General features: G+C 36.2%; 3 protein-coding genes across 10 annotated transcripts; 1 reads left to right on the top strand and 2 right to left on the bottom strand.

Annotated features, from left to right (window-relative positions):
- Positions 1-3,610: 3,610 nt before the first annotated feature.
- On the bottom strand, positions 3,611-10,680 carry tra2a (transformer 2 alpha homolog). 3 transcript variants are annotated; one of them, XM_067411170.1, is made up of 10 exons: positions 10,522-10,668; positions 9,605-9,919; positions 9,134-9,267; positions 8,882-9,041; positions 7,492-7,545; positions 6,526-6,714; positions 5,547-5,662; positions 5,357-5,461; positions 4,805-4,875; positions 3,611-4,608 (listed from the first exon to the last, which is right to left on the bottom strand). In XM_067411170.1, exons 2-10 carry the CDS (start codon positions 9,614-9,616, stop codon positions 4,598-4,600), a joined length of 852 nt encoding a protein of 283 aa, XP_067267271.1. In that variant the 5' UTR covers positions 9,617-9,919; positions 10,522-10,668; the 3' UTR covers positions 3,611-4,597. The 3 variants fall into 3 exon arrangements, with proteins under 3 accessions (XP_067267271.1, XP_067267270.1, XP_067267269.1); XM_067411169.1 differs by lacking the exon at positions 9,605-9,919 and having other exon boundaries at positions 4,805-4,872; positions 10,522-10,680; XM_067411168.1 differs by lacking the exon at positions 9,605-9,919 and having other exon boundaries at positions 10,522-10,679.
- A 1,044-nt stretch (positions 10,681-11,724) lies between these two features.
- On the bottom strand, positions 11,725-17,272 carry ccdc126 (coiled-coil domain containing 126). Of its 4 annotated transcripts, none has more exons than XM_067411413.1 (4): positions 17,001-17,272; positions 16,820-16,906; positions 15,268-15,527; positions 11,725-12,580 (listed from the first exon to the last, which is right to left on the bottom strand). In XM_067411413.1, the coding sequence occupies exons 3-4, from the start codon at positions 15,500-15,502 to the stop codon at positions 12,309-12,311; spliced, it is 507 nt and encodes a 168-aa protein (XP_067267514.1). In that variant the 5' UTR covers positions 15,503-15,527; positions 16,820-16,906; positions 17,001-17,272; the 3' UTR covers positions 11,725-12,308. The 4 variants fall into 4 exon arrangements, with proteins under 4 accessions (XP_067267514.1, XP_067267512.1, XP_067267513.1 ...); XM_067411411.1 differs by having other exon boundaries at positions 15,268-15,841; positions 17,001-17,156; XM_067411412.1 differs by having other exon boundaries at positions 16,820-17,272.
- On the top strand, positions 15,866-19,157 carry fam221a (family with sequence similarity 221 member A). 3 transcript variants are annotated; one of them, XM_067411406.1, is made up of 5 exons: positions 15,866-16,838; positions 17,923-17,998; positions 18,164-18,337; positions 18,417-18,607; positions 18,739-19,157. In XM_067411406.1, the coding sequence occupies exons 2-5, from the start codon at positions 17,934-17,936 to the stop codon at positions 18,978-18,980; spliced, it is 672 nt and encodes a 223-aa protein (XP_067267507.1). In that variant the 5' UTR covers positions 15,866-16,838; positions 17,923-17,933; the 3' UTR covers positions 18,981-19,157. The 3 variants fall into 3 exon arrangements, with proteins under 3 accessions (XP_067267507.1, XP_067267510.1, XP_067267508.1); XM_067411407.1 differs by having other exon boundaries at positions 16,820-16,838; positions 17,841-17,998; XM_067411409.1 differs by lacking the exon at positions 17,923-17,998.
- The last annotated feature ends 1,928 nt before the right edge of the window (positions 19,158-21,085 follow it).

Below are 21,085 nucleotides of genomic sequence, written 5' to 3'. Positions count from 1 at the left end.
TCTTTTCATTTCAGTTTTAAAAGATAAAGGCATGCAAAGAAAAGAAAATGAGGAGGAGGACTTCGTTTTTTTCATGAGGTATTTCGAGGCAGTTTGCATGAATTTGTTGTATATTTAACATTTTCTGATTCTGAAAACTTGTATATCTTTAGAGATGTGGCGGAAAGTCTTTATTTTATGCAATGAGTTTAGATACCCAGTCCTTTTGTGTAGCACATATGTGGGGGGATTCGCCTCCCCTCTTTCGTTGGTCAGATCGGAAGCTCATTTTCATACCATTGCACCCCCCTTTTACAACGTCCATTTCCTATAGTAAACATTAATATAGACTGTGATAATGAATTCTTCATAAAATCACCAAACCTTTACATTCGTGCAGTATGTTTCTGAGGTTGCTTTAAAATGCATGATATTGAAAAGGAATGCGACCCGTTGCTCCACCCGTCAGGAGAGACGTTTTCTATAGGAAAACATTGTTTATATAGTTCGCGGATTGAGGGTGATATATCGACGACGGAAACCTTCGGACTTTCCTTAAAAGCATCGGGATAATTTGCCGTTTTAAGTCGAATTAGTGACCCAAACGATAACATAAATACGTTTTAAACGTAGCCTATAGATTACATACAAACAAAAGGCTAACAATAGCAAGAATTGCTGTTGCCTACGCTTTCGTTGGATTTAAGCACTAACGTTATATAAATTGAAAAAGATTTTATGTAACGTTAACGTTTCAGATTTTAAGAACCTTTTGCGTGTTTTCAGATTATGTTGCTGTTGAGTGAATGTATGGAACATTCTGTTCAGTTATCGCCATGTTTCTACAAATAAATTGCTTTCAGAAACTTTCATGGAAGTTTCGTGTACAACAAGCAAGCTTTATGTCTTGTTCTTAAATAAGTAATTTGTCGAAAACCGACTTATTCATTCCTGTTGGTTTTGTTTTAAGGATATATACATATAGTTTAGTCGATGCTTATGTTCTTGGCTGTATGAACCACCGTGTATTTATACAGAAAATGGCGGTACTGCACATCTTCCAATCTTTTTTTCTATCCTGCTTCCTGTGTTCATGTTCAAAGAACTCATATAGTTCACATATTTACTTTAACGTGCGTCACAATTACATACAACAAACTTTTTAGGTTACTAATGTAGTCTTAAACAGTGTATTGAGTATTAAGTCTTTAGTTGTGTTACGTACGTTTATTCAGTTATTCATTCTCATTATCCTGTTTCGCTTTGAAAGCTCAAATGAAAATGTTAATGTTATGTGGCAAGAACATTTATATTATTATTGTGCCTTTACACAATGTAAAGTTGGAAGTTTTACTTATTACATATTTCCCTTAATATTTTTATTATGAGATACTGGTATTAAGGAATAATAATGATGTTCATGTTTTTGATCTAATATATATATATATATATATATATATATATATATATTTAAAAAAAGAAAGAAAATAAATAAAACCGCAACAAAAATAATAAATCTTAGTCTACATAAGTTATTTGCAGACCATGGCCTGTATAAAGCTAAATTGGTATAGTCTCTGAATACTTGATTGGTAAAAATATATATATATTTTCATGTATCTGATTTAACAACAAAGAAGGAATTTACTAATAGCCTATTGGTCTCAAATTCATTTTAAGAAAAAAAGAGAAAAAAAAAAGTTACATAACCTATGTGACGGGGTGGGCCTAACCTTTGACTGTGGGGCCCCAAATCAGAGCTCTGCGAGCTTTATCAGGGGCTTCTTGTATGCTAACGAACAGAGGATTGAGAATAATAAGAGGTTTAATATAAATGTTTTATACATGCTTTGGAGAGGGGCTGTTTGAGTGCAGTACGTAATGTCTGAAAATCATAACAGAAGTGAAAAACAAGTCCAAGTCAAAGCTAGATATACCTTAGGTGTCACACTTTTATATAAATAAAAAGTGTAAAATAACCTACAATGGCGTTAAAGGCTACAAATGCCCTCTGTTCCTGGAAATTATTTGTAAAGCACAAAAATAAGAATAATTTGTGCTTATGTGAGCTATGATATTTTGAGTGTTTCATATAATGTTTTGAGTGTCATATAATGTGCTCTAAATTTCCCCCTCATGCTCATTTTCAGAAACATTTGAATGGACTGGTATGGACTATTTTTGGTGTAGGAATGTATTTAGTTGTACTAACTGGATGTATGCTAACAGATTGATAATGTGCACTGAAAAACATCCACTAAACAAATTCAAGGACATTCTCATTAAAGACTGTTATTTAAAGCATCCAACAGTCACCTGAATTAATATTTCAATTGCTGGAATAGTCTGGAAATGTAGGAATAAAATGTGTCATATAATAAAACTATTGTAAGGTATTGTGCTGTTGTGTGGCTTAAATATTTAGCTTATTCTGTGCGCAAACTGACTTATGTGAGAGGATGGCATATTTTTGTGGGATGTTCTTTTTTCATGATATTTGGGTTTGTTAAAGTTCTTAATGCAAATATGCTGTCAATGGTTTTATTGCATATTTGAGATCCTAAAGTCTACTCAGCCTTGAGTCACTGATTATCAAGGATTTTAAAAAGGAGACAATTGCAGAAAAATATACAATGTGAATATGACTTTTGAAGTGATGCTTTTTCTTCTCAAAGCTACACAATGTCATATGCAAGTTTAAGAAAATTTAAGATTTATTAACTTAATGCACCACATCACAATAAAAAAGAAAGTCTCATACGATCATATTATGAATGTTTACTAAGAAAAAACTGAGATGATGTGATCAAGGATCTTTATTTTTTTCATTATCACAATACACTGACAGCTAATAAATCCTGCTGATATATGCATAAATAGTGACCATGTATGTATCTTTGTATGAGAAGTTCATTGACTTATAGGAGAGGCAGTTAATGACTTGTAACTTTTAAGCCCACCAGTCTGTTTTGTAGTCTCTGTTGACTAGTATGCTCGTTTTTATATATATTCAAAAGTACTTTTAATAAAATTTTAGGAGTGCTGGACTCATGTCACTTCCTGGCCACAATCTAAACAGTGGTCTTGTCTCAGAACCTCCTTACTCTTCCACTCCACTGATCTGAAATGCCTGGATAGGTGAAAACAATATGGCCGACAGTCTAACGTAGCCAAGTCCTCCATAGTCCTTTAATGGAGAACCTTGAAGGCTTGTTCTCATAGTTTAATAAAGCTGATTTCAAACACATTTACATATTCACAACAAATGTGTCTTTTAAGATCTGCGGACCCTCTTGACTCAAAATTTATGTTATTAAAAATATTCTATGATACATGTGTTATGACAGTTTGAACAAATTGAATGTGTGTTAATGTGTTATATAATAAAGTTTGTCAATGAAAGTTGCTAAAGTGTTACTAAAATATGATTTATAAACATTAACATTAAATTTGTACTAAAATCAGTGAGGTCTGCATTTATTTGGCCCATGCTTAAGCAACTTATGTATATGGTTGGAAAAAAGCAGCTATATAGTGGAATGTTAAATATTATAGGGATTAACTTGTATAGATTGCATTAAAAACTGAACACATACTGATATACACTATTGTATTTAGTAGATGTGTTTATTAGTAGTGATGTACCAAGCAATTTTTACACAAAATGCAAAAGAATTTACTTGAATTGTTTTAAGATGAAATTGTTACCATCACCTTTGTATTGTAAAAAAATGTTTTTTTGTATGATTTGTATTAAATTTCCAGGTGATAATAAAGAGTTATTTAAAAGAGTTTGGTTTTCATTTTATTGCATTATGACAACACAATCTGACAAATCATGCACACGATCAATGTTCTTTTTACCTATTAATATCATGAAAATACAAGCATTTGGATATTTTAATGTTTTAAGTTTAAAAATAATTTAAAAAACATTTGCAATATGAGTAACCACATTTAACCACACATTATTTAATTGAAACTAATTTTTTTATAATAATTTAGATGTTTCTTCACACATTTTTTGATGTCTTAAAATTGAGTACTCAAAAATATTAAGGCAAGATGACATTAAGTTCTGTGTAGTATATTACTGAAAAAACAATGCTTGTATTCCCAGCTTTGAAGAACATTCACAAGACTAAGAAGCACATCAAAGCATGTCTTGTTAAAATAGAAAGAAGCACATTTTCTTTTGAGCTCTTTATTTCTTGAGAAAGAAACAAAGCAACAAATTAATCCTGAAAATAAAGTTTTTTGTCACAGATAAACAGGCAAACTCAGCCTGCTTTCTCAAGTACATGATGCTTGTCATACAAACATACAGCAAGTCACACACTCACTCTTAATACAGCATACATACCCGCTAAAAGATGCCCAGTATATAAGAAAACTCATATCATACGAGCACACTACACACAAAAAAGTTCTCGCACATAAAAACCTATGATGACAGTATTTATGCTCTCCACAAACCTTAAACTTACATACTAGGGAATCTAGAAATTAAGACATTTATTAAACAAATCTCTCCAGTACAGTGAGTTTAAATGTACTTCATGTTTTTATAAATGTATAGCTTGATGCAAACAGGCAAGAAGAAGTCATCAGGATCTTCTTAGTATCGTCCTGCAAAACATAAAAGTTCTATTAGCATGAGTCTATAATTAAAATATCCATCACATGGTACACAATTCTGTGAGCTAACCGGTGAATGATAGGATTTCATGCGTAATACACTCTAGAAGCTGTGGCTTATAAAGCAGGCATGTACTTGAGCATATGTGGAAAATTTAGATTGCTCAAGGCGTTTAAATCCACTCACGTGGGCTGTATGAGCGAGATCTTGAGCGAGACCTGTACCGGCTGTAATAAGGTGACGGAGAGCGTCTCCTGCTGGAAAAGAGATGAACAGATCAGAAACAGATCAGAAATGGTTCACACTGCAGTACACAGTAGTGGCCACAAGTGATGTCCAGCCTAAGAAAGTTAACACCTTCACCGTTTATTCAAATATTATTCAAAATTTGTTTTATTTTTGAGAACGCAAATTGTGCGTTTATTTTTGGCACAGCTGTCATACAAAGTAATTATGAACATGCAAAAAGAGTGAACCAACAAATTACTAATAACTGATTATACTGTAGTTAATATATGCTTTTTCCTGTGAGCTTTATTTTTCTATGCATTTCTTTACCAAATAATTTTGTCAGACAAATACCTTAACCAATTTTAGTGTTTTTTTAATTTCCTCATATTTAAACTATTAAAAAAATATTTTCCTTATATTTTGGTGGTTAATTGAACTTGTAGTACAAATAATAACAAATATTCCCTCTGGACACCACTTTTGGCTTCTACTCTATATTCATGTTACCTGTATCTGTAGTCATACTCCTCATAGCCACGGTCATATCTGTCATAGCCACGATCATAATACGAGTCTCGTCTCCGGCCACCGCTGCTGCTCCCACCTCCATTACTAAAAGAGTCATATTAGAAGTGTTAAAAACCATCCATACTAGCCCACTTGCCTCTTGTTTTTTTTCCCCCTGCAAAATACTCACTGTGTGGGCCGACCCATGTAGATGCCTGGTGTGGGTGTGTGTGGACGTTTAGTGATGGAATAATCCACCCTAATGCGTCTTCCGTCCAGCTCCATACCATTAGCCCGCTCCATTGCCTATAGTGAGGGACGAGTGGTCTTTTTAGACAAGATATACACTTCCACAGCACTGAAAACTATATCAATGAAAATTTCTTGTTTTGAAAGATTAAAGGTTCAGAGATGGTTTAAATGGAAATTATAACATCATTTACGTTTTGTGGAACTTAAAAAGATATTTTGAGAAGTGTTTTTTTTGTCAATCGGCATCAAAACTGTTTGGTTACCAATATTCTTTAAAATATCTTATTTTGATATTTTTATCTTTATTTTGCAGAAGAAAAATAACTATCCCTTTAACTTAAAATCGCATTAGATGATGGCAAAGGTAATCTAAAATTTAAAAATAGGGGAAATTAGCATACACAATGAAGTATACAATATGCAATATATCACCCAATATACAATTATATCATTATATTGATAAATAAAAGGATATATTATAAATATATATCCCTGCTTCCCAGTCATTTATTTGATAATTCCATGATTTTTTTTTTTTTTTTTTAAATAAATCTTATGGCAGTTTTGCAGACTGATTCACTAATTAATCAGTCAGACTGCAGACTGATCTGTGAATCATTTAAACTAATTTATTGAAAAAATAAAAATACATTCAAAAGAATCATTCACTCTCCTTACTATTGCATTCAAGCAAATTTTACTTGACAAGCAATATGTTGCCGAATATTTTGAAACAAGCCTGATTGCAATACTGAAATCATCATGACTATTACAGTCCTGATATTTCCAGATTTTGTACAGGAATCTCTTTACAAGTCAATGTTTTCACTAGGTTACAACAGGTAATCCAATGTTGTCCTTAAGCTGCCATTAAGTCAATCACTAAACCGCTTAGCGGTTTCTAGTTTGGGACGTACCTCTTTGGCATCGTCGATACGCTCAAAATAAACGAAGGCAAAACCGCGAGAGCGTCCTGTTCGCTGGTCGTAGACAACGTTGACACCGGCTAAAGGGCCGTAACGTGAGAAGACCTCTCTCAGGTCTCGCTCTGTTGTGTACAGACTGAGACCAAACACACCCAGACATGTGTTCGGGTCTGGATTGGCCTGTAAGAGGGACAGAGGTATGAGCACTAGAACAGATTCAGAACACCAAAAATGTAAATACCACCAAATAAAACACTGATTCTGTGACTAAAATGCTGTGTGTAATACACTTGAACCACACAGAAACAATAAAACATTGTGTCTATAACCTTTCATTTCAAAATGTAATATAAAATTTACATTATCACATCTTTTATGAGTCATTAACTAGCAAAAGAAAGAAAAAACATGCTGCAAATCATTACTATCTCTTAGTGTGAACCTTCAAATTTTAGACCACAGAAAATATTCACATGCAATGACATTAAATAATAATTACTGGACATGATGGAAAGCAGCTCAACATTCTTTTTGTATGCAATAACCAGTCTAGGTTACTTTATTTTTACACCCCTCCAACAGAGATGGATGTACTCTTTTTCAGGAAATACTTCATTACTTTCTCTGGTGGGACAGCAAATCAACATGACTGCTTAATTTCCTGAAATTTCTCCAGGTAACTGTGTGACAGTATTTAATAACCCCTGTTACAGAGATTTTTGATGCAAGAACAAACATTACAGCTTTCCGTCCAACAAAACAGTTCTTAAAGCATTACAGTATGAACATGGTCATTGCATGAGCCATCTGAAGGGCCTTCACAGTCACTGCAGGAGGACAACGCGATTCTTAAAAAGCAAAAGTCACCACATGGACCTCTTAACCCCTTTAAAAGGCAACATGGAGACCTGTTTGGTCTAGTGATCATTGTTAAAAGATTTAGAAAGGTCCACATACCCTGGCATCACCATGACTGTGCGAGTCTTTTTTGGAGTCATGGCTGTGTGAGCTCTGTTGATGTAATAAGAAGGAATGAAAGGGGTTATTAAAGACAGTCATGCTCGTCCCCGTGAGGCTGTGATGGGGGTATGCATGCAATTTGTACAAAACAGGAACACACACACATTTAAGACTAGCATTCAAAACACATCACTTTTTAAAAATATATAACATGGTCTTGAGCTAAATCAAAATGCGTAGCATTTTAAAGAGAAGTTTTAAAAATGTTGTCAAACTTTTAATTAACAAAAACGGGACCACGTAACTCTGAGCTGAACTGATTTCAAGGCAGTTGTAGTTGACCCAAATATGAACATTCTGTCCTTATTCACTCACCTTCATGTTGTTACAAACCCATAAGCCAGTGGTTCTCAAACTTTTTGACTCGAAATTCCCTGAATTTCCAAACCAATATGGCCCTTATTAGGTAGAGTTTTCAAAAGTACATACTTCGGTACCAATCAGTGCTGAAATTTTAAAAATGTGATGCTTTGAGCGGATTCATAAACACTTCCAATTGGCCATTGTTGACGCACTCACTGGACATATCTATGATTGGCTACAATGATCAACGCACAGGAGCATTTGAATGCACATGGAAGTGTTTGAATTTGAAAGCGAGAGCGTTTGAAAGCAGGGGTCTATCAGCGGACGGTGTAAGCGTTCGGTAAAGAGTGTCATTGATGACTATTTACAATGTTTTTTAAGTGTTGATCATTGAAGTCAATCACAAACATATACAACAATGGCAAATCAGAGGTGTTTACGAATCCGCTCAACAGTGCTCAAAGCGTCACATTTTTTAAAATTTCAGTACCGACGTGGTACCGAAGACAGTAATTTTGACAACTCTACTTATAGGCTAAAATATTTACAGTATTTTTAAGCTACAATTATGACAGCTGCTTTTTTTCCTTCTTTTTTAATCAGTAACTGGGAGTATGTTGATGCATTAAATTAATTACCCATAGAATATGATTGAAGTTTACTTCCTGATTTTGAGTTTTTTCAGCATTTGAATTTATATATTAGTTTTATTTGAATATATTAATAATTTATTAATTTAAATACTTTTATTGTCATTCTACGGCCACCCTAGAAGTTTGCCGAGGCCCCCGGCTCCGTGGTTGAGAACCACTACTGTATGCTGTTATTTATTTAATGACTTGGGATAAAATGTCCTTAAGAAAAAAATAAAATAAATAAACAACAGCACATGGGTTTGCAATGATATGACGGTGAATCAATAATGACAATTTCATTTTTGAGTGAACTATATTTTTAACAGTAACTGCAATAGATGTAGTTGTGGCTCCATTGAACTTTGACCCCAAACTATGATACTCACCCTGCTGCCAGTGTGTCTGCGGCGGTTAGACATGGGCGATGTGCTCTGGCTCCGTCTACGTCGGTACTCAGGGCTGTAGGAGCGAGAGCGAGACTTTTTCCGGTGGGAGTGAGACCGAGAACGGCTGTATCGGCGATTTGAATGCCGACGAGAGCGGGACCTGAAAAGGGCCAAAACAGAAGAGTGAGCAATAGCACCATAAACAGACATGAAGCCATGGCTTCATGGCATTCAGCTAATGCACGGACTAACCTGGACTTGGAGCGGGACCGGGATCTTGAATCAGAGCGTTTGGATGCTCGGGAAGGGCTGGGAGTGCCAGACCTGCTCTCCGTCTTGGGTTGGGCAGGACTGCCCCGCTCCGATTTGGATGGCGAGCGGGATTCCTAATGTCACAGCAATATGTTACAACATTTACAAGACAAAAATTCACAAAGCAAGCTAACTTACACACTCACACCACATTCATAATTGCAGAAATCCAAACATACACTTTATTACAGCTGTGGAGGAAAGTGTTAGAATTACTTAAATTATATCATGGAATAAAAAAATGCTAACAACATTATTGATACATTTACAAAGGCTACAAAGTCATCACAGGTCCTTGTGATGCTTTTTCTTTAGCCGAATCACCATAGTAAAGCTACAAACATGCAAATGATCATTAAAGAGAGATTAGAAAGACACTTGGAACACAAATTTTGCATTTACTTAACCTACGGACTCATTCATTCTTCTGTTTTCAGTATAGGCTATTCCTTTCTCTCAGGCATTTTATTCTTCGGTCTTCATTTGTTCAGTTTTCATTTTTCCTCTCCTTTTCATTTCTTCACCCCAATCTGAAACCTCTTTTCTTTTTTCTGCTTTAGACACATAACGCGACCGTGCTTCTATCTGACCGATCTTCCGTTCTTTTTTCCCCTTCCCACTTAACCGTCTGCTCTGTAAACATTTTCTCTGTAAAAGCCTTCTTTTATCTTGAATATTCTTCCACATTCTTGGCCTTAACTCTTCAAATCCTTCACGACCAATAACCTTAATGAAAAAAGAACATTCAGAGCAATTAAGATCATGGGAAATTTAGGGAAAATTAATTGAACTATTCACCACTCCTTTTGAAATACAGATGTTGGTTTGGTTATATAATCATATGATGTAAGAGACATAAGATAAGGAAAGATCAGAAACGTTGGAAAGAGAAACCAAAAGGATACAGGCTACTATTGTGTCAATGTGGTATTACTTGAATTTCATGTAGTAACATATTAAAACACTTGTAAAGTAATTTTCTAATCAATATCTACTTCAATAACTGTACTATTGTAGGATCAGCAGTTAAAACACGACCAAAAGGTCATGGTTATAAATATATGCAGGTAAAATCCTTGCCTTATAGCGTAATTACATTTATTTGATATTCAACATTGTAATGGACTTATAAACTCTAAAGTGACTAACTATTAAATGTTTTGCGAATTATTAACCGATAAGTATGTATAGCTGATCTATCTGCTCAGTTAAGTTGTAAATAAACAAAAGGGGCTGCTAGCTGTTCACTAATCGAGCATTACTGCAAAAAGAAAGAAAGAATATTTGAAAGTAAACTGCAGAACGGTTTACACAACAATAATGCTTACCCTCCCCTCGAATTGTGGCTCCTCTACATCACTCATTTTAAAAATATTAATGATTGACAAAAGCAGAATGAAAATGAAGATATTCTTCCTCGAAGACTTCCGCTCTCAATGTAACTAACTGCAGAAAATGGCTGACCAGCCGAAGCGCGAGGGGAACTATGGGAGGCGACTCAACTTATACGTCACATCCTCCTCAACGTTTGGAGACGGATGGAAGATTATAAATCGACATATCCAAAATAAATAATATTGTAATGACATAGTACACAAATCATTGTATTATTTAAAGGATTAGTTCACTTTCAAATTAAAATTTCCTTATAATTTACCCACCCCCATGTCATCCAAGATGTCATCTTTCTTTCTTCAGTCAAAAAGAAATTAAGGTTTTTGATGAAAGCATTCCAGGATTTTTCTCCATATAGTGGACTTCAATGGACTCCAAACAGTTGAAAGTCAAAATTACAGTTTCATTGCAGCTTCAAAATGTTCTACACAATCCCAGACGAGGAATAAGTGTCTTATCTAGAGAAACCATCGCTCATTTTCTAAAAAAAAAATAAAATTATATAAGTTTTAACAATAAATGCTCATCTAGAACTAGCTCTCTTCTTCTTCTCTATTAGAATTCCGACAGTGTAGACACTGCTAAGTGTATTACTGCCCTGCTCAGGTCAAAGTTTGAACTAATTGTTATATACTTGCACTAGCATAATATATTACAATTTAGTTCAGACTTTGACCTGTGGAGGGCAGTAATAAACTTAGCAGTGTCTACACTGCTGGAATACAAATAGAGAAGAAGAAGAGAGCTAGTTCAAGATGAGCATTATTGGATAAAATGTATAAAAGTTTTATTTAAGAAAATGAGTGATGGTTTCTCTAGATAAGACCCTTATTTCTCATCTGGTTTCGCTGTAAACTGTAATTTTGACCTTCAACCGTTTGGGCTCCATTGAAGCCCACTATATGGAGAAAAATCCTGGAATGTTTTCATCAAAAACCTTAATTTCTTTTCAACTGAAGAAAGAAAGACATGAACATCTTGGATGACATGGGGGTGAGTAAATTATCAGGAAATTTTAATTTGAAAGTGAACTAATCCTTTAAAGGACTTTGTAGAAATTTCCAATTTCATTTGATCACGTTAATGGCACAAATCTGTTTTTAACTCTTGCATAGACTGACACAAATGAAGTCTGGTACATCTTTTATTGCATGGATTGAGTTGTGGTATCTGGGATACAGTTCATTCTGAAAGCTGCATTCAGTTTTTTGCTGAGTTTCAGCAACTGAGGTAAATCCCAACCGAATCAGCCTGCAATAGAACATCAATCAACTATTCACAGGGAATATTCTTTGGATCAGCTCATTTTCTCCACAGTTAATAGTTAATGCGTAGAAACGCATGTAATCCTAACAATTAAAAGGCGCCTTTGCTCAGGAATCCATTTAAGTGCACTACACACCAGTAGCTAGCTGTGGAGATGATGCTGTACATGGAGTCTTTTGCAAATACATTATGAAACACTCATATGCATATCAAAAATCATCTTCTTCTGTTAAAAACTTCATCCTATCATTCTCTCAGGTCTTATATTCCATATTGCACATAAGTTATAAAATATATTTCTGATCCATGAATAAAAGACAAAACAATCAAGCTGAAGCTCATTTGCACAACTAAAAAAAAATGTCTAAAAGCTGCTTTAGTCATATTATATATATATATAAAATCTCTGAACAGTCTTTGCTGTAGTGACACAGATGTCCATGGCCACAGTTTGTTATTTTAAAGATTTTGGCTTATGTGGCCTGTCAGGTGACTGTGGCAGGAAGTGTAGAGGGTTACTACGCCTGTCTGGCCGGGGGCCAGGCATATTTTGTTTGGTGGGCCTGGAAACAGTAACTTTGGCAGCAAGGAGAGTGCCGGCACCACCAGCAGGATGGGAGATGTTGTGCACGGAAGCGTTCACAGCAGCCTCCACTTTCCCCTCCAGCTTCACCAAACGGTTGAGAATATCATCTAACAGCACAGCAATTGTCCTCTTCAAGTCAGCTTCAAAAAGAGATAATGAAGGATTAGTATTATGCAATTTCTAAACCTCTTTCTGACACACCCATCCAGAATGCTAAGCAGGCTGTTCTTTCACATAAGCCTCACAAGCAAAAAATAAATAATTAATAAATAAAAGAATTTGAATAATGTTCATATTTTATAAAAGATAATATGTAATTCTGTAATTAATTTACATTAACACTTTTCAATAAGGATTCAATAAAGTTGAAACTACATTAGTTAACTTGAACTAACACAATATTTCTACAGAATTTATTAATATTAATGTTAATTTCAACATTTTTTAAATAAAAAGCTGTATTTGTTAACATTAATGCATGGTGACCTAATTGTATTTATATTAACTAACATTAACAAAGATTAATAAATAAATAAATAAATATATTGCTTATCGTTAGTTTACGACACATTAGTTAACACATTAACTAATGTTAACAAATGAAATGAGAAATTATTGTAATGGAAACCATAAAAGAAAACACTTTACAATAAGGTTAACTTGATAATATTAGTTAATGCATTACACTGTGTTCCAAATTATTATGCAAGTGACATATCAGGAGAATTTTAGTTTTTCAGAAGAAAATGATTGTTTGTTTTATTTCTCCATATCTTTTTAGATAATTGTTATCAATCTCAGACAAAACAGTTTGCCAGGTCTACTTATGTAAATGGAAACCCTACTTAAAGAGGTTGTTCCACATCATTAAGCAAGTCACAGTTCTCATGCAATATGGGGAGGAAGAAAGATCTTTCTGAAGATGAAAAGCATGAAATAGTGCAATGTTACGTAAAAGGCATGAAAACAACTAATAGTGTGTGAAAAGTTAATGTAAATGATCAAACTATCTTAAGATTTGTGAGTGACTTAGAGCACAGCAGAACTTTTAAGGAAAGTTTCTGTGAAAAAAATTGCAGGCTGGCAGTTTTGCGTAAAGTTGCATTTCAACCACCTCTAAACAAACCTCACAAAGAGAAACATTTACATTGGGTGTAGAAATTTTTAAATAGTTTTATTCACTGAGGAATGCCATACTTCAATGGATGGTCTAGATGGATGGATTCCTGGATGGTTGGTGAATGGCCACCACGTTTCAACAAGACTGTGATGTCAGCAGGGAGCTGACAGGTGATGATTTGGGCTGGAATATTGGGAAGTGAGATGGAAGGTCCCTTTAGGGTTGTCGAAATGACTTCTGCAAGATATGTGGAGTTTATAACTGGCCATTTTCAGCTTTGGTATAAAAAGAAGGATGCACTATGCACTATCCCCTGCTGCAAAAAACACCAAAGCAATAAAACTGTTTGAAAATGTATTTCTACACCCACTGTAAATGTTTATCTTTGTGAGGTTTGGTTAGGGGTGGCTGAAATGCAACTTTAAACATAACTGCCAGCCTGCATGGAGAGCTTCTTGAGACTCCAGAGACACCAGCAGTTTCAAATACCTGCTGCTCAACACTGGCTTTTTACAGCTGTTTGACAGAAACTTTCCTTAATAAGCCTTTATCTGACCGAGTTTTGCTCTACTCTAAATCACTCACAAATCTTATGATAGTTCCATAATCTCTATTCACTTTTCACACAATATTAGTTGTTTTCATGCCGTTTGCACAACATTGCACCATTTCATGCTTTTCATCTTCAGAAAGATCTTTCTTCCTCTCCATATTGCATGAGAACTGTGACTTGCTTAATAATGTGGAACAACCTCTTTAAGTAGGGTTTCTATTTACCTAAGTATGCCTGGCAAAGTACTCAACAAACTTGTCTGAGATTGATACCAGTTATCTAAAAAGATATGGATAAATAAACAAACAAACACTTTCTTAGAAAATCTAAAATCTGAATGTTTATTGTACTGAAATCTTACTGATACGTCACTTGTATAATAATTTGGAACACAGTGTAGATATCATGAACTAACAAGCATTGTTTTTACAGCTCTTAATAAGATATTTTTTTTTAATATATGTATTTAACATTTTTAAGCTGTATATATTAACATGAAAAAAATATATTAACATTAACACACAGCAAAATCCCCAAAGTTAAATCAGCCCTGCTCAGAGTACATATGGTCCCTCTCTATATAGAGTTAAAATAACACTGAAGCAGAGTTAAAGTTAATGAGAGTTGTTTAATGTCTTTTATCTTCAGTTGATTACATCTAAGGCTGCGGCTGGAAGTCATTTGTTGTTATTATGTTTCTTCAATGATTCTGCTTGTTAACAGCAGGTGTTCATCACTAATCATAACTTAATTAATCACTTAATTATCTCATTAACTTGAACTCTGCTTCAGTCTTACTTTAACACTATATAGAGCAGGACCATATGTAATCTGAGCAGAGTTGGTTTAACTGGGGATTTTGCTGTGCATATATTAATAAATACTATAATAATTTAAGTTCATGATAGCTATTTTAACAAATGTACATTAAATAAACCTTACTGTAATGTAATTGTCACTCAAGTAACAAGTTAAAACTGCAAAACTTCAAACTTTGTTTGGTTAAAAGACACACAGGAACCAATAACATTTGCCACAAACATCAATTTTGGTCTGTTTATCACAAAATTATTGTATTACTTCAAAAAAATGATTTAGACTATAGTGGGAAAGACATTTACAATGCTTTTTAACACTATACACTATGTACTTACCATATCCAGCCATGGAAGTGCCATGGGGCCTTGAAGGGTTCTGGTTCTCCTCGCTAAGGACTTTGACATAGCGATGGCTGAGCTCAAGGATCTGTTGGCGAAGCTCTGCGCTGCTCTCCCGGCGTGGTTGTGTGACAGTGTAGTGAAGCAGCAGCAGACACCAGGCCAGGCCGAAGAGCACCAGAAACATACTCAGTTTGTGAGACATGCTCCTACGCAGAACACAGCCCAGCATGGCAATGCTGCAGGTCTGATGTGACCTGGGTTATGGGGATGGGGTGGGGACAGGTTTAAAAGAGGCTGTCAGGTTCAGGGCTGGGAATAATTCAGTCGTGAAAAAGTGAAGTGGAGGTAAAAGTTAGGAATGGGGAGAAGACTGGGTAATAAGTTCACTGATCTCATGCAATTGTTTGGTCATTTTTTCTGCCTAGGAAATTAACAGGGTGGAAGATGGATGGATTGTGTGTGTGTGTGTGTGTGTGTGTGTGTGTGTGTGTGTGTGTGTGTGTGTGTGTGTGTGTGTAGCAGGTGGATTGGTTTATATTCATCAATGGGGTTCAGGTGCCAGGAATATCTGTAAAATACCACACACACAAAAACAAACAAAAATATGTGGATTAATCATATTAAATGCTACTTGTCCTTAAATAATAACAGATTTTATGAATGTGCACTTATTTTGCAAAGCCTCAGATTTCAGTTTGCATGAATAAATTACATTTCCATCCAAACTGAATAGGAACCTTGTCATCACTCTCTTTCATTACGGTCACAGTACTATTCTCCATCCAGTCACAAATCACTCACTGAGACGATGCTTTAAATGAATTAATAATGCAGGAGGGAGAAATATGACCACTTTTAATTCTCTACACCACAAAAACAGCAGCACAATATTGGCAAAATATAAATGTAGTGTTTTGCACATTGATTAATATGGTCAATATGAAATGTTCAAGCTTGTGTCTTTCATAAAAAAGAATGTATCAAGTAAACGGCATTTACACTGTGTGCTCCACCCTGTCAAGCTATTGTTTTCGTTTGCAGAGCTGCCAAAGCATAGTCACATGAAATTTAAGATAGGAATTACAGCATAAAACTGGGTTAAAGCACTGAGGTCAGACATTTTATGCCTTACTGAAAAGATGATGATTATAGGTTAAGCAATGTCAGAAAGTTATTTATTAACCCAGTTTAGCTGTTGATGTTATCATAAAGCTAGAATGATATTTTCTTTGAGAAAATAATAGCATTAACAGAAAAAATGGAACTACTGACATTGGGCAAGCAGCATAAAGCAAATCAAACACCGTTTAGCATTCTGGCTGGACTATCAAACATCGACACGTGCTTGTTTTATCATTTTCACTCGGCTTTCACGGTCTGCAGACTGATAAGCAATAGACTGTATTACTATCTCACACACACACACACACACACACACACACACACACACACACACGCTTTAAGACAAGGCCGGGTGTGAAAGACATTAAACAGCTGGAACAGCCTGATGAAACCACTACAGTAACATAGCTCGTGTAGAAATTACCTTAAATACTTCAGTCAAGGTGAGAGATTCGTTGACTCCAAATTGTTGACATCTTCCTAGCACGTTTGCATGGCAGTCTTAAAAAATCTGTAATATTAAAACATGATTCAAACTGCAGCAGAACTTCAAAGCAGGCGTCTCTGTATAAAGTAAGAAGCGAACTATTTTATTGCTAAACCACCTTAAAATAAATGTCAGCTCATCATTCGGAGCCGCCTGATGTGGCGAAACTAGGAACAAATATAGAAAAATATTCTGTATTTCCCTGCGGTGACAACACGACCTATTGCGTACGACGTCACTTTACGCACCAGCGATGTCCGGTTTGTGAATGAATTGTTCTTATGAATCGAATCCTTCCAGTGAATCGGTTCGCAATATCGTCTGAACGATTCTTTCACATTGGACTGAACGATTCGTACACGAAATGAACAGAAATCATTCGAGCGGTTCTCGAGTCATTTAATGTGCGTGTGTGACTGATGGACAGAAAAGTTAGAGCAGACATAAAACGTTAGAATAAAAATATGAGTTTTTACGACTTGATCGTAAAACATGATATGTTATTAAAATCATATTTAGGTGGTAAATTACTTCATGTTTTATGAACATGACATTACAATAACACCTTTATTAATAAACTGAAAAGGCAGTATAGACAGTTGTATGCTTTATTGGAATGATTTATAGGTTATATAAAATATGCCACACCAGGACCATGCGATGCGATAACTCAACTACGTCATAACGTAAAAGAATCACTGAATCGTTTTCTTGAAAAGAACTTTTTGAAGGAACCGATCTCGTATCTCATCACGCACTCACGTAAAATGTCATAGGGAGCATGGGAAATGTAGTCCATTTATACAAATGTATTCGAGACACAATAAAATGGTTACGAGTGTAGGCTGATTAATTTATTACTGATTACATTTTTACATTCGCATATTGTTTACTCTTTTTTTAAACTGGTTTAGACTACGTAAGAAAAACTGGTCACTGTTGTTTCGTCGTTGCCTAGAAACACAGACGCCAAGAAAAGTCTTCCAAACAAGCTGTCAGTTGTCAGTGTTGCAGTGCGAGACTATAGTTTATATCAACAGACAAAACAACAATGGAAAAGATGCATATCGACAAACATGCAACCAATGCAGTGGAGGCCTACTTAGAATACAGAAGGTGGGATTGTTAGAAATGTTCTGATAAAAATTTACTTTATTTTGATCTTTTCATTTTCTGTTTGTTTCGTGTTCTGGTGAACTCTTTGTATTTCACGTAATAAGCTTCTCAGTTTGAAAAGGTGATCTTGTAATTCTCTATCATTGAATGTCATATTTTGCAAAGGATTGTTGGGGAAGATGATAAAGGGAGGATGTTTTCAGAGGATGAGTACAAGAAATACAAAGAGACAGTGGTGCCAAGAAGAATACGGAACCGCCTTTATGTCAGTTTTGGCATCCCGGGACAGATAGACTGCATACTCGTTGGACCAGAGACACCTTGCTTCTGTACACACAGGTATGGCTCACCAGTCATATACATGTACACACACATGCAGAAACAGATTATTCTGTGTATGTTTTTATTTCATTCTCAGGTATAAACAACACAGCACGGACTTTGAGGAGTTGCCAAAGGAAAGGCCTATACTCCTGCCCTGTAGGGTCAACGGTTGTCATTGTGTGTCCTATGAATACGTTCATATCAACAGCTCTAAACCAGTACGCTGCCAGTGCAAACACACAACCAGTGAACACACTGAAGTTACAGGGCACCTGTGCAAGAAATGTGAGTTTTGCACTATTCCATCCCATATTATTAAATGAAAGCTTACATAATACATCATGTTACAAATAAGCATTTAATAAAACATAAAATGAGTCTCCATTTGTCTTAAACTTATCTGTTTACACATGCAGGCACTCAGTGTACTGGTTATCGAAGTCCATTCACTTGTGGATGTGGTCAGCCTGGATATGCCCATGTGACGGTGGTTGAAACCAGGGAAGAGCGCATGACACGGGGTCATCCAGTTGGCAGAGCTGTTCCTTATGCGGCTATGGGAGGACTGACTGGGTTCAGCTCACTGGCCGAAGGCTACCAGAGACTGGACCCCAGTGGCATTGGCAATGCATATGAACAGCACACACAATATCAATGATTTGATGCCATTACAAACATAATGTTAGCATTAGGCTAGCACACACCTTTAGAGTCAACATAACCCTTATTTTATTCAAAGTATGTGGCTATACATAGTTATGTGAAAAAGTTAGGACACCCTATTGAATTCCATGGGTTTCTGTATCAGGGCATAATAAAAAAAATCATATGGTCCTTGGCAGGTTTTAAAATTTGGAAAATAAAACCTCAGATTAACATATCACACTTTGTCATTATTTATTTACCAAAATTAAAGCCAAACTGGAAAATCCATGGGTGACAAACTTAGGACACCCTTACTGTTAACATAAGAATTAAAGAGATTAAATGGTCAGGCACTGCTAATCAAATGTCTTTGATTAACTGATCACCAGCAAGTGTGATCACCTCTATAAAAGCTGAAGTTCTGCAGTTTGAGCGTCTGGAGCCTTCAGATGCGTGTTAACCAAAGTCCCTTTAAGACAAGTCATTTCACTCGGCGGCCATCTTTGAAACGCCTCTCGGGCATCCTGGGCATCATGCAGCTCCTATCTCTTTGGATTGGGAAACATCAGATTCTCCAAAACTGTTCGTCAACCTTACGATTAAATTTGATATTTGAAATCACCAAAGAAATCTAACAACAACCGACTCATAAATTCAGTTTCTAAACGCTCGAATCATGACAAAAAAAAACTATATTTTTTTCAGGCTGGATCAAACTAATGCGCATGCGCAGACCTAAATGCGCGTCTCTTAGGAGGCGTGCGTCTGACTGTTTCTATAGAAACCGGTGATTCTAACCATAGACATATATGTATTCTAACGGCCGCTGAAGTGACGCGATGACTTTACCAGTAGCGATTGGCTCTTTGCTTTAGAAGGCGGGACTTATTCCGCCATTTTGCGCGTTACACTTTCTCCCATTCAAAACAATAGGAGTGACACGTCTTGTGTTATTCTATAGTCTTTGGTGTTAACACAATGTCAAGGAGGAAAGACATCTGCAGTGATCTTAGAGAAGCAATTGTTGCTGCCATCAATCTGAGAAGTCCATCATCATTCTACAGCGAGGAAGATTATTCACAAGTGGAAGACATTCAAAACAGACACAAATCTTACCATGAGTGGACGTCCCAGCAAATTCAGGATCAGAAAGTGTAATGCTCAGAGAAATTGGAGACATCCAAAGAACTAAACCTCAGACTCTTCAGGCCTCAGTTAACATGTTAAATGATAAAGTTCAAGACAGTACAATTAGAAAAAGACAGGAGAAGTATGGCATGTTTGGAAGGGTTGCCAGGAGAAAGCCTCTTCTCTCTAAAAAACATGGCAGCATGGCTTAGGTTTACAAAGTTGGCAGGACCTTTCCCAGCAGAACATTGCCCAAAGCCTGCTTGCCTTCTTCCCATAGTGCATTCTGGTGCCATGTGTTCCCCAGGTAAGCATTGTACATGCTCCGGGCATCCACGTGATGTAAAAGAAAATGTGATTCATCAGACCAAGCCACCTTCTTCCATTGCTCCGTGGTCCAGTTCTTATGCTCATGTGCCCACTGTTGGCACTTTCGTTGGTGGACAGGTGTCAGCATGGGCACCCTGACTGGTCTGTGTCTATGCAGCCCCATACGCAACAAACTGCGATGCATTGTGTTTTCTGACTCCTTTCTATCAGAACCAGCATTAACTTCTTGAGCAATTTGAGCTACAGTAGCTCGTCTGTTGGATCGGACCACACGGGCCAGCCTTCGTTCCTCACGTGCATCATTGAGCCTTGGCCGCCCATGAACCTGTCGCCGGTTCACCACTGTTCCTTCCTTGGACAACTTTTGATAGATACTGACCACTGCAGACCGGGAACACCCTACAAGAGCTGCAGGGTTTTTTTGCCCATTTTTCCTGCTTCTAAAGGCAGGAACACACCAAGCCGATGCTAGTGGAGACGAAAGCAGACTGCGGGGTTGGCTCACGTCGGCAGCGCCTGGGTCCAAAGTTGCCCTGACACACCAAACCAATGCTCGACAGCTGACGGCCAAGTAGCACATCCGTTCTGCGCCAACGTAAGATGAAATGCCTTTCTGTACCAGCAGGTGGCAGTAGCTGAACTGCCAATCAGAATGATCAG

This window comes from Chanodichthys erythropterus, chromosome 15 (genome assembly GCF_024489055.1).
Source record: "Chanodichthys erythropterus isolate Z2021 chromosome 15, ASM2448905v1, whole genome shotgun sequence".
Taxonomy (NCBI): Eukaryota; Metazoa; Chordata; class Actinopteri; order Cypriniformes; family Xenocyprididae; genus Chanodichthys; species Chanodichthys erythropterus.
The sequence above is the reverse complement of the archived record's forward strand: the minus strand, read 5'-3'. Positions and strand labels throughout refer to the sequence as shown.